Source organism: Tasmannia lanceolata, unplaced genomic scaffold (assembly GCF_043159265.1).
Source record: "Tasmannia lanceolata isolate RefF3 unplaced genomic scaffold, GAP_Taslan_0.1 ptg000013l, whole genome shotgun sequence".
In the NCBI taxonomy this organism is placed as follows: Eukaryota; Viridiplantae; Streptophyta; class Magnoliopsida; order Canellales; family Winteraceae; genus Tasmannia; species Tasmannia lanceolata.
Window position 1 is genome coordinate 1,337,721 of NW_027518690.1, and position 20,362 is coordinate 1,358,082.

Below are 20,362 nucleotides of genomic sequence, written 5' to 3' on the forward strand. Positions count from 1 at the left end.
TGCGGTTTGTTGCAATCCGGGCTGTTCATTTACATACTGGAGTTGAAAACATACACAACAGCCTCGAAGCATAAACATACAGCAGCTTATTCTCTTTGCTAGCCCAACTGGTACACCAAAACCCCAGTTTACTTACCAAAAAATAAAGGTATATTGAACCTGCTGGACTAAAATGAGATCTACCAAAAGACATTCTAATTCTAAATTAAAAAAAAAACAAATTTAAAAACACAGATGACAGAAATTATCATATATTTCATGAAAAAATAGAGATAACTTAGAAATGAGAGAAAATTGAAATGCCATTTCAGGTTCGAGTGTTACCGGAAGCAGCGGGGAGCCTCGTGAACGTATTTGAGCTTACAGGTGCGTGAAAGCATGCAATAACATAACAGTTAATTCATGATAAATAATATATCTTTGCTTCCTAAGTTACAGATATCTGTTCAATGTTCACCGGTTAAACCTTGATCAAGCAGAGGTTGGATCAAAACAAAAGCTATAAAATCTTTATGCTCCAATCCTCTGAGATCCGGACATTTGGTTGGCGGATGGTAAGTGCAATGGGTTTCGATCCCCCTCGAATTGTGAGGGGCCCAAGTTCAACATCAGCTTTGTGATTTGTGGGTTCTATCAAAGCGCTTTTTGCACCACGTGGGAGACCCAGTAATATAATCCTTTCGATAACACAATCGGAAGAGAATAGCTTCTCACTTGATTTGGAGGGAGAGATGTTCGACGATACTAGCTTACCGTTTGAGAACACAAAGCGGCGATGAATGTATGCCCCCTGCTCAAAGTCATAGCTTTTGCCATCATCAACATAGAGCTCACCTTCAGCCGCCAGGGAGCTATTCAGAGCTATCACCTAAACCAAAGCAGATGACATGAGATGAAACGATTGCTTGATTTTGTTGTTGATTTAATACTTGAAATGCCAAATGCAATTAATTGTAGTAGACCTTCACATGGGCTAAAGAAAAAAAAAAAGGTTTTCACAGCTTTAACAAGAAATGTGCTTTTTCATAATCAGAAAATTTTAAAAAATTCCTAAAATGATTCAATAAATTTTCCAATCAACAGAGTCCCAGACTGTCATCGGAAAAGAGACAAATCAAAACCACAACTGTGGAACAAGAGGAGATCCTAATCTGAATGGAAAAGAAGATGGACAAGATTTCTCATAAACATCTAATTTCAGGTGATTCTGCACGGCATCCAGGATCTATTCCCTGTTAGAATGGACTTTTTTTCTGTAAGTTGTTAGAATGGACTTGATAAGAAATAATAGAAGAAGACAACTAAGATATAAAGCCCCAAGAAAAGAGTGCCTTCCAAGATGAGGATATTTCCAAATCTTACAGAAAGTTAGAGACTAGGAAGTCAGAAAAACAGAACCACTTTATGAGTTACGCCTCTCCTCAGGACTCAGGAAAGGATAGTTCACAACATTAGATACCAGGAAAGGATACCTCGAAAGATTAGATGCCAGCATAAGGAGCTGCATTTAATTACTCAGACATTTTGGGAAAAAGAGAGGAATTGTACTCTTCGGAACTTCGATTTTGAACATATAGTAAAGACAAATCATGATTGGGGAAAAAGAATTTAAAAAGTTAAATATTATTTTGAAGGCTCCTTACTTCTAGTCTTGTGAGGCATTTTTATGTAGACTAAACTGCTTTCGGGGAGATTGGAACTAAAACAGCAAAAAGAAGGCCATCGGAGCATGAAAGACGCACCAGAGTGTAAGGATCGTTTGCCATTTGAGTGGAACTTCGACGGAACCTGTCTTTTCTTGGCACAATGGTACCTGCCTTCTGAAAACAGGGTATGCTCTCTTTTGTAGCTTCCAACTTATGGGACACACCTCCATTGTATGCAACTCCATTTCTCAGATCATACCAAGACTGTCCCCCAGGCAAATATACCGATACATGTTTGGCTCCCTAACCAAGATATGTGCCAAAAATGAATTAAAATTGGAAATATTAGGGATCTTCAATTCACAAAATACAAAAAATAAAAGACAAATGAAAAAGATACCTCGGTGTAGATACCCTGTACTAATAAACTGTTTCCAACCATGAAAGCCTCATCATTGTTGAATGCTGCTTCATCAGTAGGGAACTCCATCCACAGTGGACGCATAACTGGAATGCCACTTGCACTGGCCTCTTTGAATAATGTGTAAAAGTATGGTAGCAATGTGTAACGGTTGCGAATGGCGTCTCTCATCAGTGCAGTATTCCGCTCCCTGGATGATGCCAACAACAAACAGCACCAAATTAAATAATGTTTCCAAACAATAAACCGAACACCAGTGGGTGTGGTCCATCTCTGTCCCCGCCTTCTTTTAATGATATCTCTTTGCCATTTCAAAAAAAAAAAAAAAAAACCGAACACCAGTGGTAATAATCTTGCTACCATGAAAATAAGACGAGATGAAGATCCCAACACTAAGCTGCAGAAAGTGTTAAACTCTATTAGATGAAAATGGGGTGAAAGGCAGTTTAAGTTTCTTTTCAGGTGCCGGATGCCTTAGAAATTTAGCGGACAAAGCACGGTATCATTAGGAAGATACATATTCAACTCGTTGTAGCATTGTGAAAAGCATAACAAAACAAATAGACGGAAAAAGAACAATGCTGAAGGAAAACTGAGCATGGAACTCTGCGTGCAGTTCTTATTGTAGGTTTTTTTTTTTTTTCTTCAAGATTTCGTATTTGACAAAGTGGGGTTGACTACATCATTCAATGACAAAGATTATTTATAGTGATACAATAGCTGATGTAAACACATTTAGCTCTGAGTAGATAAGGTACAAAATAATAAAATTTCCAGAAAAAACCATATTAAACAACCGACGGAAAAGATGAGAAACTCTCAAGGTAATGAAACACCAACTTAAATGCTGACTCCAGGCATTCTAGTGCGCCTCCACTTTAAGCAAATCCTAAAGTTTTTTGCAAAAAAAAAAAGGCATTCGTCTAACGTCAAAGTTGTATAATTTTTTTTTTCTTATCATGATTACTTTCTCAGAATTTGCTAGGGCCATGAATGCATGAAGGAACACACAACCCTGAATTTAGATTGGACTCTAGCATTAACAGGCCTTACCTGTGTGCAGGGCAGTCCACTGCCGGTGCAAATCAAGGCCTTTTGTGAAGTGGGTGTCGGGCTTGGCATGAGGCACTGGCAGTGTTCTTTCTTTCTATTGGGAAACAATAAGTTGCACGACTGGCTTTTTGTGAAGCAAGCTAAGTCCAAAGTATTTCAAGGTAAAAGCCATCTCTCAAGAAATGCAAGCCCTACATGAGACTGGTATATATGTAGGGGTGTAAACGAGCCGAGCCGAGCCGAGCTCGGCCCAGCTCGGCTCGGCTCGGCTCGTTAAGCTCAAGAGCTCGGCTCGGGCTCGAACCAGGCTCGCGAGCCTTACCGAGCTCGTGTTATATTAAGGACAATGATATATTCACACCCCTCATCTTCCCTGGACAGCCCTGTCTAGTGTAATTTGACTACTCTTTTTACACCACGGGGGGTGGTCCAAGTAACAAATGGGGTTCCAAAAAAGAAGTGACATATTTTGCCTCTCCCTTTCACTCCCTAGACAACCCTTTTAGTGTATATATATATATATATATATATATATATATATATATATATATATATATTAAATCCTTAACGAGCCGAGCCGAGCCGAGCCTGGCCTAGCTCAGCTCGTTAAGCTTAACGAGCCTGGCCAGCCGGCTCGGCTTGGCTCGTTAAGGATTCGAGCCGAGCTTTTACCGAGCCGAGCTAGAGTGAGCTTCCAAGCCCGAGCCAAAATTGACACCCTTACATATATCAATCACTTGATCTACAGTATGACGAAACTTGCTGGTCCCGAATGGGAATTAGATTAAGCTTGGGCGTGATGGACTCATCAAGTACTATAAACATTGGTTCTAGCTAAACAAAGTAGATGAGTATACATGAGACCACGGTTAGATGCTCACTGCTATAGTGAAACGATGTGATTTAGCCTGAGGATTGGTTGTTTATTTAAGATATGTTTATTTTATTTCACTGAGACACTTAATTTAATTTATTTGTTATATTTGTTTAGACTAGATGTGGAGGATGTCCACATAACTACCCATGGCTCACCCTCTCCCCTTCTTACCCACTCTTCCTCTTGGATTAGAGTAGTCATCTCTCTCTACCCTCTCTCTCTCTCTCTCTCTCTCTCTCTCTCTCTCTCTCTCTCTCTCTCTCTCTCTGTGTGTGTGTGTGTGTGTGGATGAGCAAGTGTCATGGATTCTCAATTTTTCCTCGGTGACAAACCCATGCACGCCCTAACATATAGTATGCTATGGCCAGCCTTCTCCAGTCTTGAAGGCCCTACACGCCTGACACCTCTTGTTGCTTTATATATATATATATATATCACAAACTCACGAACTACAAGCCACTCAAGCCCAATCGTCCTACTTGCTTGCCCTTGTCGTGCACTACTTTAACCTCACTTCTCATGATCAGCATGCATCACTGGTAACTTGCCACAAGGCCCACTAGCTGCTGTAAAAATCTCTGGCCTAAGTGTGAGGCATGTCAATGCCACACACAAGTCCTCCAAGCCTCACAACCTGGCTGTCTGAGGCATAAACTCGTGCCATGAACCCGTCTGCAAGACAGAGGATGCTGCATAGACTAAAACCATCAGGGGACGAGGCTCGGTCTAGTCATGCACTGCTCCGCCAAGTCGTCAGAACTGGGCGCTCAAGGTGCACGTCTGCACCAAGAAACAGTTCGCAAGCCTATACCCCAAAGTCTACACATCCACCTCATAGCTTAAGCCAACCAAGGTAAGAGGCATTGACTTGATCACGTTCCAATCTGTAGAACCTGGAGGCTCGGTCATCCACGGTGCAAACATGCACCATGGACCAATCCGCAAGACCTCTGTCTCGTAAAGGTGGCCAAAACCACCCCGACACGAGCTCATGGAAATCCCGATTACCCACGAGTCGTACCAAAGTGCTAAGGATACAACACAACAAAGCCTCGCCAATGATCTGTATGCAGTGGTAAGTGGAAGCCCAACCCTCCTACACTGTCTTTGGCCCCCACCCTTGAACAAAGAACCTGAATAACTCGCAGTCTGTACCCAAAGCCCTCTTAGGATACCTACGAGCTGCAAGACAATTCCATGCTATGACCCGTGTACATGCCAGGTCTTCTCATGGCTCTTAAGTCACCGCCAAAGTTCCGAACCACAACCTTCTGGGCCTAAGGGGATGAGGAAACCACTAGTGATCCTCTAGGCCTTTACCAGGTACCTTCAATGCCCCTCAACATGCCATCTAAGCTTGTGCAATGCTCTCATCCTTCCTCCTAGCATGGCTCTCAATGGCACCACGACACGCTTGGGCGCCTATCATGGAAAGCCAACCAGTTTTCTGTGACACATTGTATCAAGACGCCCCACACCGCCACTTCCAAGGTACGCCTTTTCTTTCCCCTACCCTCCTCTCCTTTTCTATTTCCATTTCTCCCATGATTCCCTTTTCCTTCTCCTCCCACTTCTTTCTCTAACCATTCCCCTCTTCTTTACTCACTTTTCACAAATCATTCTCCTAACCCTCTTGCTACTCATCACATTCATATCCTGATTTAGTCACTTTTGTTAATTTCCCTTTTGCCTCCTAGGTACTGATTTGAGCTATTTTCAGACTTAATTTAGATATGTTATTTATGCTATATATAGTTGTGATCTGATTTCTTTCATAGCTAGTTTGATTTATCATGGATCTGATGTATGGAACACTACTTGGATGGATTATATTTGTTATTGATAAATGAACTGAATAGCTATGAATACACTAGTTGTGCTATGAATGTTCTATGAATACTGTAGTTGTGAATGATTACCATGTTATGTTTAAATTGTTTGGGTAACATAGGTTTGATGCCCTATTTAAATTAGTAATCCTATTACTGCTCCACAAGTTCTCGAATTTGATTTGCGAACCCAAGGCTTACATCAAATACGAAGGCCCCCTCCTCTTGTTGCAGAGCTGACTCAACCCCCACCCCCATCTCCTCTTTTTCCCTTCTTCCATCCCCTCTTTCATGAATCTCTTGCTCACAGTTAAGAGCCACGCCCTCCTCTCTCTCTCTCTCTCTCTCTCAACTGAGAGCCGCTACCTTCTCTCTCTCTCTCTCTATAGCTTTCTCTCTTCTCTTTGACCCCCTCTTCTTGGTGGACAACCCAAGGCACAAGGCCCTATCACCGCCAATCCCAGGTACAACTTTTCTTTTCTTCTACTCACCTCTCCTTTTCTATTTCCCCTTTCTCCCATGATCCCATTTTCCTTCTCCCGTTTCTTTCACGAAACTTTCTCCTCTTCTAGTCATTTCAAAAAAAAAAACTCTCTTCTTTACACTCTTTTTCCCAATTATTCCCATAACCCCCTTGCTACCCAGCACTTTCATATCCTAATTGAGTCAACTTTATTGCCTTCACCTTTACCACCATTTAGATACTTATCTAAGCCATTTAGGTACTTGCTTACAATTGAGTGCCACTACCCACTTGCCCCAACCCCATCTTTCATCTTCCCTTCTTCTCTCCCCTTTTGCCCCATGGCTGAGTGTCATTGCCACCCTTTATCCACCTCTCCTCTCGCAATCTCTTGGGCTCAGCTAAGAGCCGCCACCCCATTCTCTCTCTCTCTCTCTCTCTCTCTCTCTCTCTCTCTCTTGGTAGACGACCAAGGTATGAGGCCCCAGCACCACAATTTCCTAGGACGTCTTCTACTTATCTCCTCTCATTTTCTATTTCCCCTTTCTCCCACGATTCCCTCTCTCTCTCTCTCTCTCACACACACACACACACACACCCCCTCTTGGTACACACAACCAAAGTACGAGGCCCGGCACCACAACTTCCTAGGTACGCTACTATTTATCTCCTCTCATTTTCTACTTCCCCTTTCTCTTACGATTCCCTTTTCCTTTCATTATCCTTCCCTTTATTTCTCTAACCTTTTCTCCTCACCTCTTTTCACCTTCTTTTTTCCCAACCATTTCCCTAACCCTTACTACCAATCATCATCATATACCATTCCAGTCACCTTCCAAATGAAGGTATAGAAGATGAGGAAAGCACTGCATAGAATGAACCAAACTCCTACACATTTGCTTCAGAGTTCAAGGACAAAGTTCTAGGATTTGGATTTCTCACTCAAACACTAACAAGATCATGTCTGCGACCAACTCCTCAACTCTCTCTGTAAATCAACAACATGAACACTTACCTTCAGGTAATTATGGAGGCATCGACAAACATGTCATTTGTTTTCCAAGAGAAAACCACATGTTTAATGCAATTATCTTGAGCCTCTTAGTTTGGGACAGCCACTGAACCCATAGATTACCAATAATACTGCACAGGGTATAGCACTGATACTAACAGCCCAAATACTGGACTCCAGCTCCCACTACCGGCTACCAATGGACCTGTGGCTACTACAGCTCCCACTCCTACTAAAGCCCATAATCTACTTCTTGTGTGCTGATTCATACTAGCTATTCCTGCTTGTGTGACTCTGACTGTTGTTCTGATTCATCATCCCTATTCCTACGAGCTGGCTTACTTGCGAGTGCCGATTCTAACTTCCTACTAGCTAATTGAGCTAAAAGGAGTTTGCTAACGTTTGAAAGGAAAAACAAGCTTCTTTTTTTCAGGCGAGTTGACGTACAGTGTATCCTCCATCAGATGAGGGAGGGGCCGAATAAAGATTGGTTGGGGAGGAAATGGGAATCCGGATGCCTAAAGCACCGAGAGGGGGGGGGGGGTAGATTTTTTGCAATGATGAAGACTTCCAATGAAGCAGCCATACAAGCTATTTTGGTTCTTTGAGTGACTAGAGAAGCTTGGACCAGCGGACCAATGGCTCCACTAGATGTACTCTTCACGATGTGACCATCTACAGCCACGGATGAATCAAGAAAGAAAAAGAACTGACAGATCAGCACAAGATGGATTGATGTGTAAACAACACACAGGCTACCAGATTTAGAGATGAAAATTTTTACCACATTTGAAATACGTAGATAGGCTAGGCTGGCATAAAAATACGAGAAATCTTTTCTTTATTAATTTTTCTGTTTTCTGTTTAATGATAATAGAAACTTTATCGAGGAATCAGACGAAAAAGAAAAACCTATCTGATCCCAAAGAATCAAGAAGAAGAAGAAAATAAGCATGATGCATTTCGATTGTTTATTAATTAAGAACTAAATTTTTTTTCTGGTCCCATGGTGATTGCTGTCCTTTATTACTCAGAGATCACACGAACATCACAGAAATCTGTGAGACGAACAGCAGAAGTGCTCGTGTAAAATTCTGCTCTCATACCACATGAAGAGAGCCAGAACGCACAATTGGGTGTATCAATAATGAGCCCTTTTTTAATTTTCAAAAAAAATAATAATAATGAGCCCTTTGGAATGCAATGATTGAATACAGGGAAAAAGAAAAAAGAAAACATATAAAATGATACAAAAAAAGAAAAAAAAGACGAGGTACACATGCCAAACATGCAAAAGCATATATAAATCTCAACTGTCTTCATGATCTGTCACTCCTTAGAAGTTCATCCATCCTGGTAGAAATTTGAATGGCATAACTACTCAAAGAGTGAGAAATACAAAACAGAAACATAACCTGCTTATGAAAGAGAAGAGAAGGAATGCTCGCTAAATGATAAACACAGAGAATTGATGCATGAAATACAAAGGTATTGCCTCACTAATTTAAAATTTGCACACAGTCTACACTGTAAACGCTCAGTTAATCTTTAAAGAGTTAATACTTTACCCGAATAACCAAGGTTCTCGTCTCTTGGTATCATGATGGGCGTGGCCTCTAAAGAAAGGATAATAGGCACCTAGCTGGTACCAACGAACCAACAACTCAGGCTCAGGGTTGCCAAAAAATCCAGCAATATCGGCACCTATATAAAATGTATCTATCAAAACGAATTGCATAAAGACAAAGATAAATACCTAAACTGATGAAACCATGTTTTCTACTCACCCGAGAATGAGATGCCAGTAAGACCAAGAGTCAAAATCATTGGAACAGAGGCTCTGAGGTGATCCCAGTCTGCCGAGTTATCTCCTGTCCAAACGGCTCCAATCCTTTGACTTCCAGGAAAAAATGCTCTCGATAAAACAAAAGGTCTGTCCTTTCCATCTCCTCGCTTTAAAAGACCGTCAGCTGAAGCCATGTGAAAGTAGTATCCGTAAGCATTATGTACTTCTCGGTGCTCAACACCTCCATAATGTATAGCATCCCTGGGCATGGTTACCTGGTTTAGATAAGATTGGTAACTAACAATGAGAAGATAACCTTGTGTGAAATCGAATGATGCATGTAAGAGGATAAAGCATAAAGAATACAAACCAAACCACAAGGTTTGATGCAGATTGAAAGTGCAAAAGAGTAGTTATGGAATGAAAAAAAAAAAAACCTAAATAGCTCCCAATGCTCTGAGAACAGACCTGCCACCCACAGGTGAATTCAACAGTTCAGTTAGACAAATTGTCGGTCCATCACCCGTTCAGTAAAACAGGAAATTATATGAAATGATAAAAATATGGAAAACATGAGAAAAATATGATGAAAAAAACAGTTGATTTCATCAGTTCAGTCAGACTAACTGAACCAGTTGATTTCTTTAATTGCCCAAATCCCAACCATTTTGTTTTTTGCTGAAAAAAACAGATAGTGTTAGTCTTATGATCAGATAAAAAATGTGACACGCATACATGTACGATTAATTTGTTTTAACCTCACCGGACTAGTGATACCGGAAAATAATATTCCAGCAGAATACAAATTCCAAACAAGAGCAAACTGAAATCTCAGAAGCTAAAATTCAATCCACAATAAAAAATTCACCCCTCTTAAGTAATTTCCAGTCAATCAATAACTTCCAACACCAAGTAATCGATTTGTATTTATTTAATGATAGTTGAGCAAGTGGGAAGAGATGTGAAAAAACGGAAGCCGGAAGCACAGGGCTCTATAGAAGAGAATTCAGTAAACAGAAAGTAATGAGGATGTGATGGAGGAAACGAATATGAAGTGTGTGGGAAGCGAAGAAGCTAGGAGACGACATAAGAAGTGAGAATTGATGTAGGAAGCAAATCAAATTTCACTTTCGAATCACGGTTCATTGGTAGTGGGCTGCCCACCACATAGGGAAACTTCCGGTAACTATGGATTTAGCAAACTGAAAATAGCAAAATAAAAAATAACCTAGAATAGAATCAGCTACCAGTTGGGATTCATTATGGTAAACAAACCATGAAAAGAGGAATGAAGAGAATAGAAGAAAAGGGAAGGGAAAACGAGTTAGTGGATTTCAAAAGTTAAACCCCACGACTCCCTTGAGCTTATTATATATAAGGCCTTAACGTTATATAATTACAAATTTACAAGTATGACCCATGTTGCACTAGTGAAATACTGGTGTGACAACCAAAGGAGGGGGGAGTGAATTGGTCAATTAAAAATTTTGGGCTTAATTAACTGGATTATTAAAATTAATTTACTAATTAAGCACTAATTAGTCTAACCCTTGTTCAAATATTCAATGTGATGAAAGCTAGGGTTTAGATGTTACTTTAGGCCTATATACTCTAACCCTTGTTTTAGTAAAAGAATAAACATAAAAACAAGAAAGGGTAGAGTTTACCACAATGTGCAAGAGAAGAAGGAGAAGAGAAGCAATCCACAAGGCACGAGATTTATAGTGGTTTGGTCTATCACAAGACCTACTCCACTCTTCCAAGTTTATCTTTTTGGGGCGCTTTTTGGGGCGCTCCACTAAAACAATGAGATTCTTCAAAGGGCGAATCTCGAAGCCGTACACCCGACTCTTCCAACTCCAAAGGGAACAAACCCTTTCTACACGAAGCCCTGATGACGGATCACACCCTCTTACAATGTCTTCTCCTTTCTTAATGGGCCGAAGAGTAGACCCTCACAACATCTTCACCTTTGTTACCAGACCGAAGAGAAGACCCTCAAATACAATGAAGAAAATAAAAGAAAAACTCTCTTGCCTCTTAGATAGGCGGATTACAAACTTGTAGCTCTCAAAACTCTCCAAAGATAGAAAATGTAAGAAGCTTAGTGGAGATCCTCTTGATAAAATGTGCAAATGCAAGTTCAAAGAGGTTTAGCTTTTGATAGAAGGTTTTAGCTCAAGGAAAATGGGTTTCGATCTTTCTCAAATGTTCAAAAGCTTCTAGAGATAGGTTTTAATCATGTATATATAGGGTATTTGAAAATATGACCGTTTGGGGTAAAACTGTAAATAACTGGGTTGAAAAAGTCAACCAGAAAAAGCCCCAACGGCTAGCTTGCCAAACCGTTGCGGTCAACCAAGCCATCGCGGTTGTCCGCCCCTATCGGGCGCCTTTTTTTATTTTCAAATTTCTTACCGTAGCGGTAGACCGGCCCAATGGGGGTCGCCCGGCGAGGGTTACCTGTTTGCTCAAAAATTCGGCTCATAAAACCTATCTAGGTCGACCGACCCACGGCGGTCGCTCGCCCAAACCCATGAAGGATTGTTCCGTTTGAAACAGACACATCTCCGCGGTCGCCCGGCTTGACCCGGTCGACCGGCTAGATAAATTTCGAGATGTCCTGGGATTCCAGGTATCATCCCGAGGACGCCCAGAATAGCCCGATCGACCGGCCCTGAGTAAAATTCAATTTTTAACCTTAAAATCCAGGGGCTTTGGGCTTTGGCTTTGGGCTTAAGTCCTAGGTTTTCAAACACATTTTTCGGTGTATGTATGGTTTTCAAAGATGTAAAAAGTTAAGTATGAAAACCATTTGAAAACCTTTTGAAAGTGCATTTAAACATAAAATCAAGATAACTCCAAAATACATTATAAAGTGTATACCATTGAGTCTTCTTGGAATGTCTTTGCTCTTTGCACTTCCTTAGACTTCTTTGGCTTGAATGAACATCTTCAACTTGATTCGGCGATTGTGACTTCTCCAATCTTCAATACATGTTGAAAGGTGCATGAGGTGTCACCATGGCATGTTCAACTCCAAGCTCCTTCTTGACACTTACTAGGAACTTGTAGAATCTTCATGTTGAGCTTATTTACTTGAACATCTTCAAATGATGATGTCTCCAATGTAGGTGCAAGCTCTTGGTTCCTTTGATCCTTGATCCACAAGCCATGTGTTGAGAGGAGTTGTGTAATGGCGATTATGACATGAATTCCTGTATACAACACACCACCTCGAAGCAACACATTAGTCCATAAGTGCTAATCAATTTAGTTTGCTAGCATCAAAGCAAGAAGGTACGGTGAATGATTAAACCCATGGGAACCCTTGGGCTTACAACTAGACATCAAAGACAGAAAGAGAGAAAGTGAGGAAGAGAAAGAGATGGAAAGAGAGAGAGAGTGCGAGAGAGAAAGACAGAGAGAGATAGAGAGAGATCATCCTCCTCTCACCAATATGATATCTTTGCATTCCCGATTCTCTGATTACCTCTTTACCCCCTTGTGAGGTTGTGGATGAAAAAACAAGTGCCAAGTGGTCATATTAGAGGGTTGGCTACATAGATTTCTTTCTACATGTTTCACTAAGGACCGAGGCATAGAATCATCGAGAGAAGAGCATCACTCCCAAAAATCTGCATCCAAGTTAACCTCATATTCCGCATTCAGTGCTACCAAAAAATCGAAGATACAGTTCTCTTACACCTGTTTTTTTTATATGATGCTCCCAAAAATCCGGATCCAAGAAACCTCATACTCCGCATTCGACGCTACCAAAAAATCAAAGATATGGCTCTTTTCCACCTGTTTTTTGATAGCTTTCTCCACCTTTCCCAGTATCCCATTCCAACATCTAATAGGTTATCTAATTCTTCTCAAAGGCACTGAGCATGGAGTAATATGTGGACAAACTTTTATCATTGTATCACAGAAGTGCAATTTCTTATCCCAATTAATGCACACGTGCAATATTCTTCTACCTCTGAGAATAAGTTTGTGCTTCCTTGTCCCAAATCTCCTATGCAGCATGCCTTTGAACCATCAAGATTTACTAAAGTAACCTGAACATGCAAGTATTACCATAGTTTCTAGCCTAGCCGTAGAAGCATTACTCAGAGTCCCGAACACCTTGGAAGTGGCTTTGGAATCACCAACAGTCGACATCTTCTATCTTTGAGACCGAACAAATAGGAAGTGGCTTTCGAATCACCAATGGTCGACATCTTCTATCTTTGAGACCTCAAAACATTCAAAAAGAACAATTTGGAATATTCACCCTGTTCAATCACCTCGACTAAGGACAAAAATGAAAAGAAGCCCCTTTTCACAGTTAAAAAGGGGCAAAAAATCTAGGGATGATAAATCCTCAAAACTCCCTCAACAGATCTCGGAATCACACGATATAAAAATAAATCAGTTTTTGGGAAAGATACTGCGTTTAAAACTATATATCGTTTACCGAAAAATCTTCTCGGATAAATTCGCAAATAAAAGATTTATCACATTCAATAAAATATTTCATAATACTGCCGATCAAGGAAATATCCCAAGAAAGGAGTAGAATACTTGCTATTCAAAAAAACAATTAAAAAAAATACTTGCTATTCAAAAAAAAAAGAAGAAAAGAAAAAGGGAGTAGAATACTTATTGCATGAATCCATAATCTTTGCAACTAAGAAGGGCTTTTAAAAATACGAAACGAAGTAGGGACTGAAGGGAAAATAGAGATCATCATGCTTCCCAAGGATGGATCCACATTTTCTAAAACTCCTTGCACTTCAACCTCCAAAAGAAACAGAAATGGCAGGAAAATTTGCAAGAAAACATGATGACAAGCAATGTTATGACTTGTGACGTTTATATGAGTCTGCCCAACTCCACATCTTCACCAACTCCACCATGAAAGGAAAACCCTACTAGCCAATTGTTAAGAATCACTTTGCTTTCCTTGGGATTTCCTCACCCACAACCCTTCTACCATTATGATTCTCCTCCCAAATGTTACCCCCCTTCCAGTCAATCTTCCAATCGTGTAGCAACTTTCCATAATTAGGGCTCTCAAAATTGTTAAGTCCTGAAAGACCTGCAATTGACACTTGCCGAAAGCAAAGAAACTCTTCAAATTTTGCCAATAATGCATGTACCCCTTAGAAAACATGCCAGATCCTCGATTCTCTTATCTTTGAAGGAAAGGACAAAGAAATATTGAGTCCCCATTGGAAAGGAAAGAAGCTGGCAGACATTCGCTATTTGTGGCATCGAGCAAACAAGGCAAACAATATTTGCTCCAGTATTTTTACCAAGGTTCACCTTAGATTTCAGAATCGAGGTCTCAGTGATTAATGTTCTATTATTGATAGTTAAGATGTTTTCTCATGTTTACAAAAAAGCTATAATGGTTTAAAGAATCTATCATGTCAGAAATCAGAATAGCATGGTAGTTTCTGGATGCATATCATTTTATCACAAACAAAATTACGCACCTCAGGACCATTGAAAACCGAAGGCTCGTTCATGTCATTCCAAATGTACAAGGAAGGAGTAGAGCCAACGTAATTCTGCAGAGAGAACTTATCAGCCCACCATGATCGAATCTCCGGATTCAACATATCAGGATATGAAGACGAACCAGGCCAGCACCACCCATCATAATCCTTCCCCGAAGCATCCTTCACGTAATACCCCTTCTGGGTCGCCTCCTCATGCACGAAAAAGGAGTCGTCCCGCTTGATGTGAGGATCAACAATTGTGACCATATGCCTACCCTTGGCAGCTAATTTGTTCTGCATCTCCTCAGGATTGGGGAACATAATTCTATCCCAAGTGAAATACCTCTTCCCATCAGTATGTTCAATATCAAGCCATAAAACATCATAGGGGATGTCAAATTCATCGAATTTCGAATCAACACCCGCAACATCCTCTTCATCTCTGTAATTCCAACGGCATTGATGATAAGCAGTGGCGAAAAACTGTGGCATTGCACTAGTCCCAGTGACCGTACCATACTGTTTTGCCACATCCTTTGGACCAGGACCCACAAAAAAGAACGTATCGACAATGCCAGCCTCACTCATCCACAATGTATCAATCCGTCGTTGACCCGTAGGCATCGAAATACTATTCTGAGCATCCCAGCCCGATCCTAAAACATCAATTTGCATCTCGGCGGCATTCAACCAGAAAAACCCAGAAGTACCATAGGCCTTACCATGAGAAAGCATGAATGGGATAGACCCATAAATCCCAAATGGAGAATCATGGATATATTCAAATACATCTAGATTAAACAGACGATAAGGCTCGGATTCCTCCACGCCTGGGCCTCTAGTTGGCCTCAATGCCAAGCTAGTCGAGGCGTGTTCGGGGATCCCATAAACAAATTCCGCCCCATAAAAGGATACATCAAAGCTGATGGATTGAGGACCATACGGTCTCGAATCCGTGTGCCCTCTAAATCTCTCCTCCCAATCCTCACCCTCATTTTTTTTCGCCCTTAATTGTTCAAAATCAAACAAACCATTGGAATTGAATGAGATCACGCGATCCCCACCGCCCTTTTGGCGTATGAAAAGTTCAAATGGATCATGCCGAAGAACAGCTTCTAGGGCATCAGATAAATAGACAATAGACGAAATTGAATCCTCACCGTCAATTTTCTCTGTAAAAATCCTCTGCAACCAGAGCTTTTGATCATCCAGATCTTCTAGAAGCACATCAGGGACTTCAAATCGCTTTTTTGGTGGATCTAGGGTTTGATCCTCGTCGATTTTGAGCCTCAAGATCCCGTTTTGGTAGACTGAGAGTCTGAGAATTAGGGGTTTAATGGAATTAGGGTTTTCTTCCTGTTGTTCTATGGTTTTCTCATTCTCTTCTAGGGTTTCTGTGCTTAGGGTTTTGGGGATGAGTTTGGCAGTGAGTTCTCCATTGTCTAGGGCTATATTGGAAGCAATAAGGGAGCAAAATCCGGGTTTTCGGGATCGAGCGCGTTTGCAGAAAGGGGTTTGGTTGCAGTTTCGGAATTCCTCTCTTTTCCATGAGGAAATTGAGGAGATATCTAAGAAAATGAGGAGAAGGATAAGTAGAGAGGAGTTTTTTGTAAGAAGTTTTCTTGGGAAAGCCATGGGGGTTTGAGGATTGGTTAGAGAGATTGATTGATATGTTCTGTCTCTATTGAGATCGGTAGTTTAATGGTCGAATTAGGGTTATCTGAGCAGAAAATTCAGAGGGAGAGTGTTGAGGGTGAGAGAGAGAAGAAGGAAGACTCCATGATTTTGTTCTGGAGAAGCCTACTTGGGAAATGGAGTGCACATATAAATTTGCAGTTTGGATACATGGATTTTATAATCCAGGATTATGAAATCCTGAATTTTATAATCTAGGATTGTAAAATCCTGGATTTTACAAACTAAAACCCAGATTTTCTTAGCTAAAATCTAGAATTTATCTATCTATAATATATTTCATTGGGAAATGATATCGAAACTCCAATGTTTTGAAAAGATGCACGAAGTATCTTTTCGCCTAGCATTTAAAGGCTCTCAGAATGATTTTATGGTTTTCAAAAAGCTGTTATAAGCCCTTTAAATACTAAACAACAAGATGCTGCGCGCATCTTATCAAAACAATGGAGTTCTGAAATCATGGAATACTAAGCATGTTTATTTCCATTGTCATTCACTTTCTTCCCAAGAAAAATTTTTATTGAAATTTTTTTTCTTTATGCCTCATGTTTTGTCTTGATAGGGCGGGGCTCACCATTTTACTACTAATGTTATTGATGATGTGGGGTCCACCATCTCTATCAAGACCCTGCAGTTGGGTAGACCCACCATTTTACACCTATGGTGCGAGGATCATCATTTTACACCCATGCATAGCAAGGACCCATAATACTAGTAACTTTATACCCTACAATATGAATTTTATAAGTTAAAATCTGGATTGTGCAGTTTGAGGATTGTAAAATCAGGGTTTTAGCTTATAAAATCTAGGTTTTAGCCTGTAAATCTAGGATTTTACAATCATGGATTATAAAATCATCGTATCCAACTGGCCTATAAATGGTAGTTTTTATTAAGGCTCAGTCTCTTTCGACATAATATGGCTTTAAAATAAAATTTACGCCTATTTTTTCCTCTTAAAAATGGATGTAAAATTTGTCCTGAGTAATGCTTGATTTATCAATTATATAGGATCTACCAATCACAATCGAAGTGTTTTGAATGACATTTGGTTGGGCCTATCTTCTTAGTTTGAATTTAAGCATTTACGTGAGGCAGAATTGAAGCTCAGTGACTATTATTCTTAGGGACAACTTGAGTTGCGCGAGGTCGCAGTGGCAAAAGAAAAACAGGCAGAAGGAACTTCCTCAGAGAAGTAGGGGCACTAGAAGTCTAGAAGTAGGGAACGCCCCTCTCACAGTCACACCTTTATTAGTATAGTATCCCCATATCATGGAATCAATCCAAGCCCAACCTGATTTTATGCGAAAAGCTTAAGCCGAGTTTCAAAAAATAAAGTCGAGTTGCACTCTTAATTATTGTAGTCACTTCATTCAGAGAAAAGTACGGAATGTGGCACAAGTTTCGAAGAATTACGGATTTCGGGTACCTTTTTAAACAAGCATCAAACACGGGTGATTCTTCAAAATCAGGTGGGAAAAAGACCCTGATACCCTTCTGACATCAACATAAATCTCCTTTTCCATTACTGCCCATTAAATGGCGCACTTCACAACGCTTCTTTTGGTTCGTATGAATGTGTATTTGAACCCACAGAACCTTGGGTTCGTTTCTATCTTGGCCGTCGGAACGGATGGATGCTTGACACGTGTTGAAAAACTTTTTGGAACGCCGGCTTGGTTTGGTTTTGAAATCATTTTTTGAACCCAGAGTCCCTTGGGTTCTTTTAAATCTTGGTCGTCGCCAATATGCATAGACGATTGGATCCACGACACGTAGATATCTATATGAAACGGTGGCTGTCTTCTAATAATACCGCTTCTATGTATGAGATTCCGCCGGCGTACCCATTATTGCTGCCTGCGTACACTCTATTTCCGCTTACACCCTATTTTCGCTGGCGTACCCCTTGATATTCCGGCGGCGTACTCGATATGTTTGGAACACATGTTTGAACTAGGAGTGTAACTTGGGCGGGTTCAACCCGAGAAAAAGTCGGGTTGGGTTGAGTTCGGGTTGGGTTCGGGTTTGGGTTGAGGGCTTGGGCAACCCGACATTTTCAATAATTTTTATATTTTTTAAGCTTAAAATCTCGTCGGGTTGGAACTCGGGTCGGGTTCAGGTTGGCCTCAACCCGACCCAACCCGACCCGACCCGAGTTGCACCCCTAGTTTGAATCCAGAAAATCCGGCAGCGTACTCGATATTCCAGCGCCGTTCTATAGAATCTGGCGGTATTCTATATTCCGGCGGCTTACTCGATATGTTTGGAACATATGTTTGAACCCAGAAAATTCGGCATCATACTCGATATTCCTGTGGCGTACTCTAAAATCCGACGGTGTACTTGATATCTTTGAATGATGGGTGTTTCTTGAATCCGGACGGCGTACTCAATAATCCGGCGGCGTTCTAAGCAAAAGAGATGTGGGAAATAATAAAATGTTCAATAACTTCACCGTTCTAAGCCAAAAGAGACGTTAGCCTTTATTATCCAAAAGATACACATTCGCTCCGTGAAAAGTGGGCAACTTCAACGCTTTTTGATGATAATGATTGACGTTCTCATCCATCGGGAAGGGCAATATACGTTTTTCCCACCCCATTTTGAAGAATCACCCGTGTTTGTTTTAAAAGGTACACGAAATCCGTAATTGCTCCAAACTATGGCACATATTCCGTACTTTTCTCCTTCATTAAGGAAGTGATATATTCCCCGGTACACAAAATCCGTAATTGCTCCAAACTATGGCACACATTCCGTACTTTTCTCCTTCATTGAGGAAGTGATATATTCCCCCCATTTTCTTCACTGGGCCAACCGCGAACCCTCTCTAGTGTATTTATGACTACCCTTTTGAACTACAAGCAGCAGTCCCAAGAAAGAAAAAGGAGCAATGTTTTATTCCTCCTAACATGAAATTAGCCACTCCTCTAAGGTTATATATTTCATGATGATGAAACTGTGTTTGAATGCAAGCAGAAGAATCTTTTGCAAAGTGTTGAGTAGATCCCGTCATCCGTCAAGAAGAGTTTGATAGTGCAAAAAAATTGCAATAACCCCCTAAAAGGTTGGTCCCAATTTCGATCAACATTGATCTAACCCAATTGGTAAGGTACAAGTATTAATAGATGGTCATTGTCGCCCATCGCATATATCGATTGTCGATTGACAATGACGCAGTGTATTCGGGAAAACATGAATTGAGAGACATAACTGCCCACTTAATGACTTTCACTGATCTTCTTACATAATATTCATTTGTGAACACAAAAAATAACAATGGAGAAGTAAATAAAATAAATTTCAAAATCAATCGAAATACAATATGATCATCGTACAAATGTCTGAACATTTATGCAAACTCCCACTGTTTAATATAACCAGACTTATCAGCAATCTCATGCACACTACATGCTCCTTCAAGGGGTTATGTAGTGCAGTAGCTTCGGTTAGCTCAGGCTCACCATGAACCCAACTTGACTCTGGGGAAGTGGTTTTGCACCGTGTCCATCTTTCGTCATCCCTACACTTGAATGGTCAATTCTGCAGCAGACAGCAAATTCGACTCTCATACCAACTATCAAGGGCCTTCAGTCCAATGACGAGGTCCATGCAACACTTGCGATATCGAGCGACAAAGCAAGTCATCCAAGCATGGTTGAAAGGCTTAAACGTAGAGCAAGCACAAAGGGAAGCTAAGTTCACAAGCACACAAGAAGTAATGGGGCACAGAGAGGAAAGCAATAATTTTTATTGTTGAATCTCAAATGAAGTTACAATAGGACGTTGCCAAAGGATAAGACTCCTAGGGGGGACCCAGTCACCCATTGAGTAGAATGGAATTCCTTCTACGATATGAACTTGCTACCTCCCAGGTTAAAGGGAGGAAGCTGTTGGAAAAAATTGAGGATATTGTTGTTGATAGAAAACAGAAACTTATTGCTTCAAGGCCTGATATCACTTTCCTTAAGACAAGATTCGCCCCCACTAATAGTGTGCAAAGGGGATCCGCGAATTGCCTCCAAGATACAATGAAGCCTAGTAGGGAAGCCCTACTAATGTTTGATGACGCGTAGCACTAGCGG

At 40.8% G+C, this 20,362-nt stretch overlaps 1 protein-coding gene across 1 annotated transcript; it reads right to left on the reverse strand.

Moving 5' to 3' along the window:
* Positions 1-235: 235 nt before the first annotated feature.
* Positions 236-16,390, reverse strand: RSW3 (Glycosyl hydrolases family 31 protein). Its single transcript, XM_077393644.1, has 6 exons — positions 14,574-16,390; positions 9,089-9,362; positions 8,870-9,005; positions 2,047-2,257; positions 1,743-1,949; positions 236-868 (listed from the first exon to the last, which is right to left on the reverse strand). The coding sequence occupies exons 1-6, from the start codon at positions 16,212-16,214 to the stop codon at positions 500-502; spliced, it is 2,838 nt and encodes a 945-aa protein (XP_077249759.1). The 5' UTR covers positions 16,215-16,390; the 3' UTR covers positions 236-499.
* Between the last annotated feature and the right edge of the window lie 3,972 nt (positions 16,391-20,362).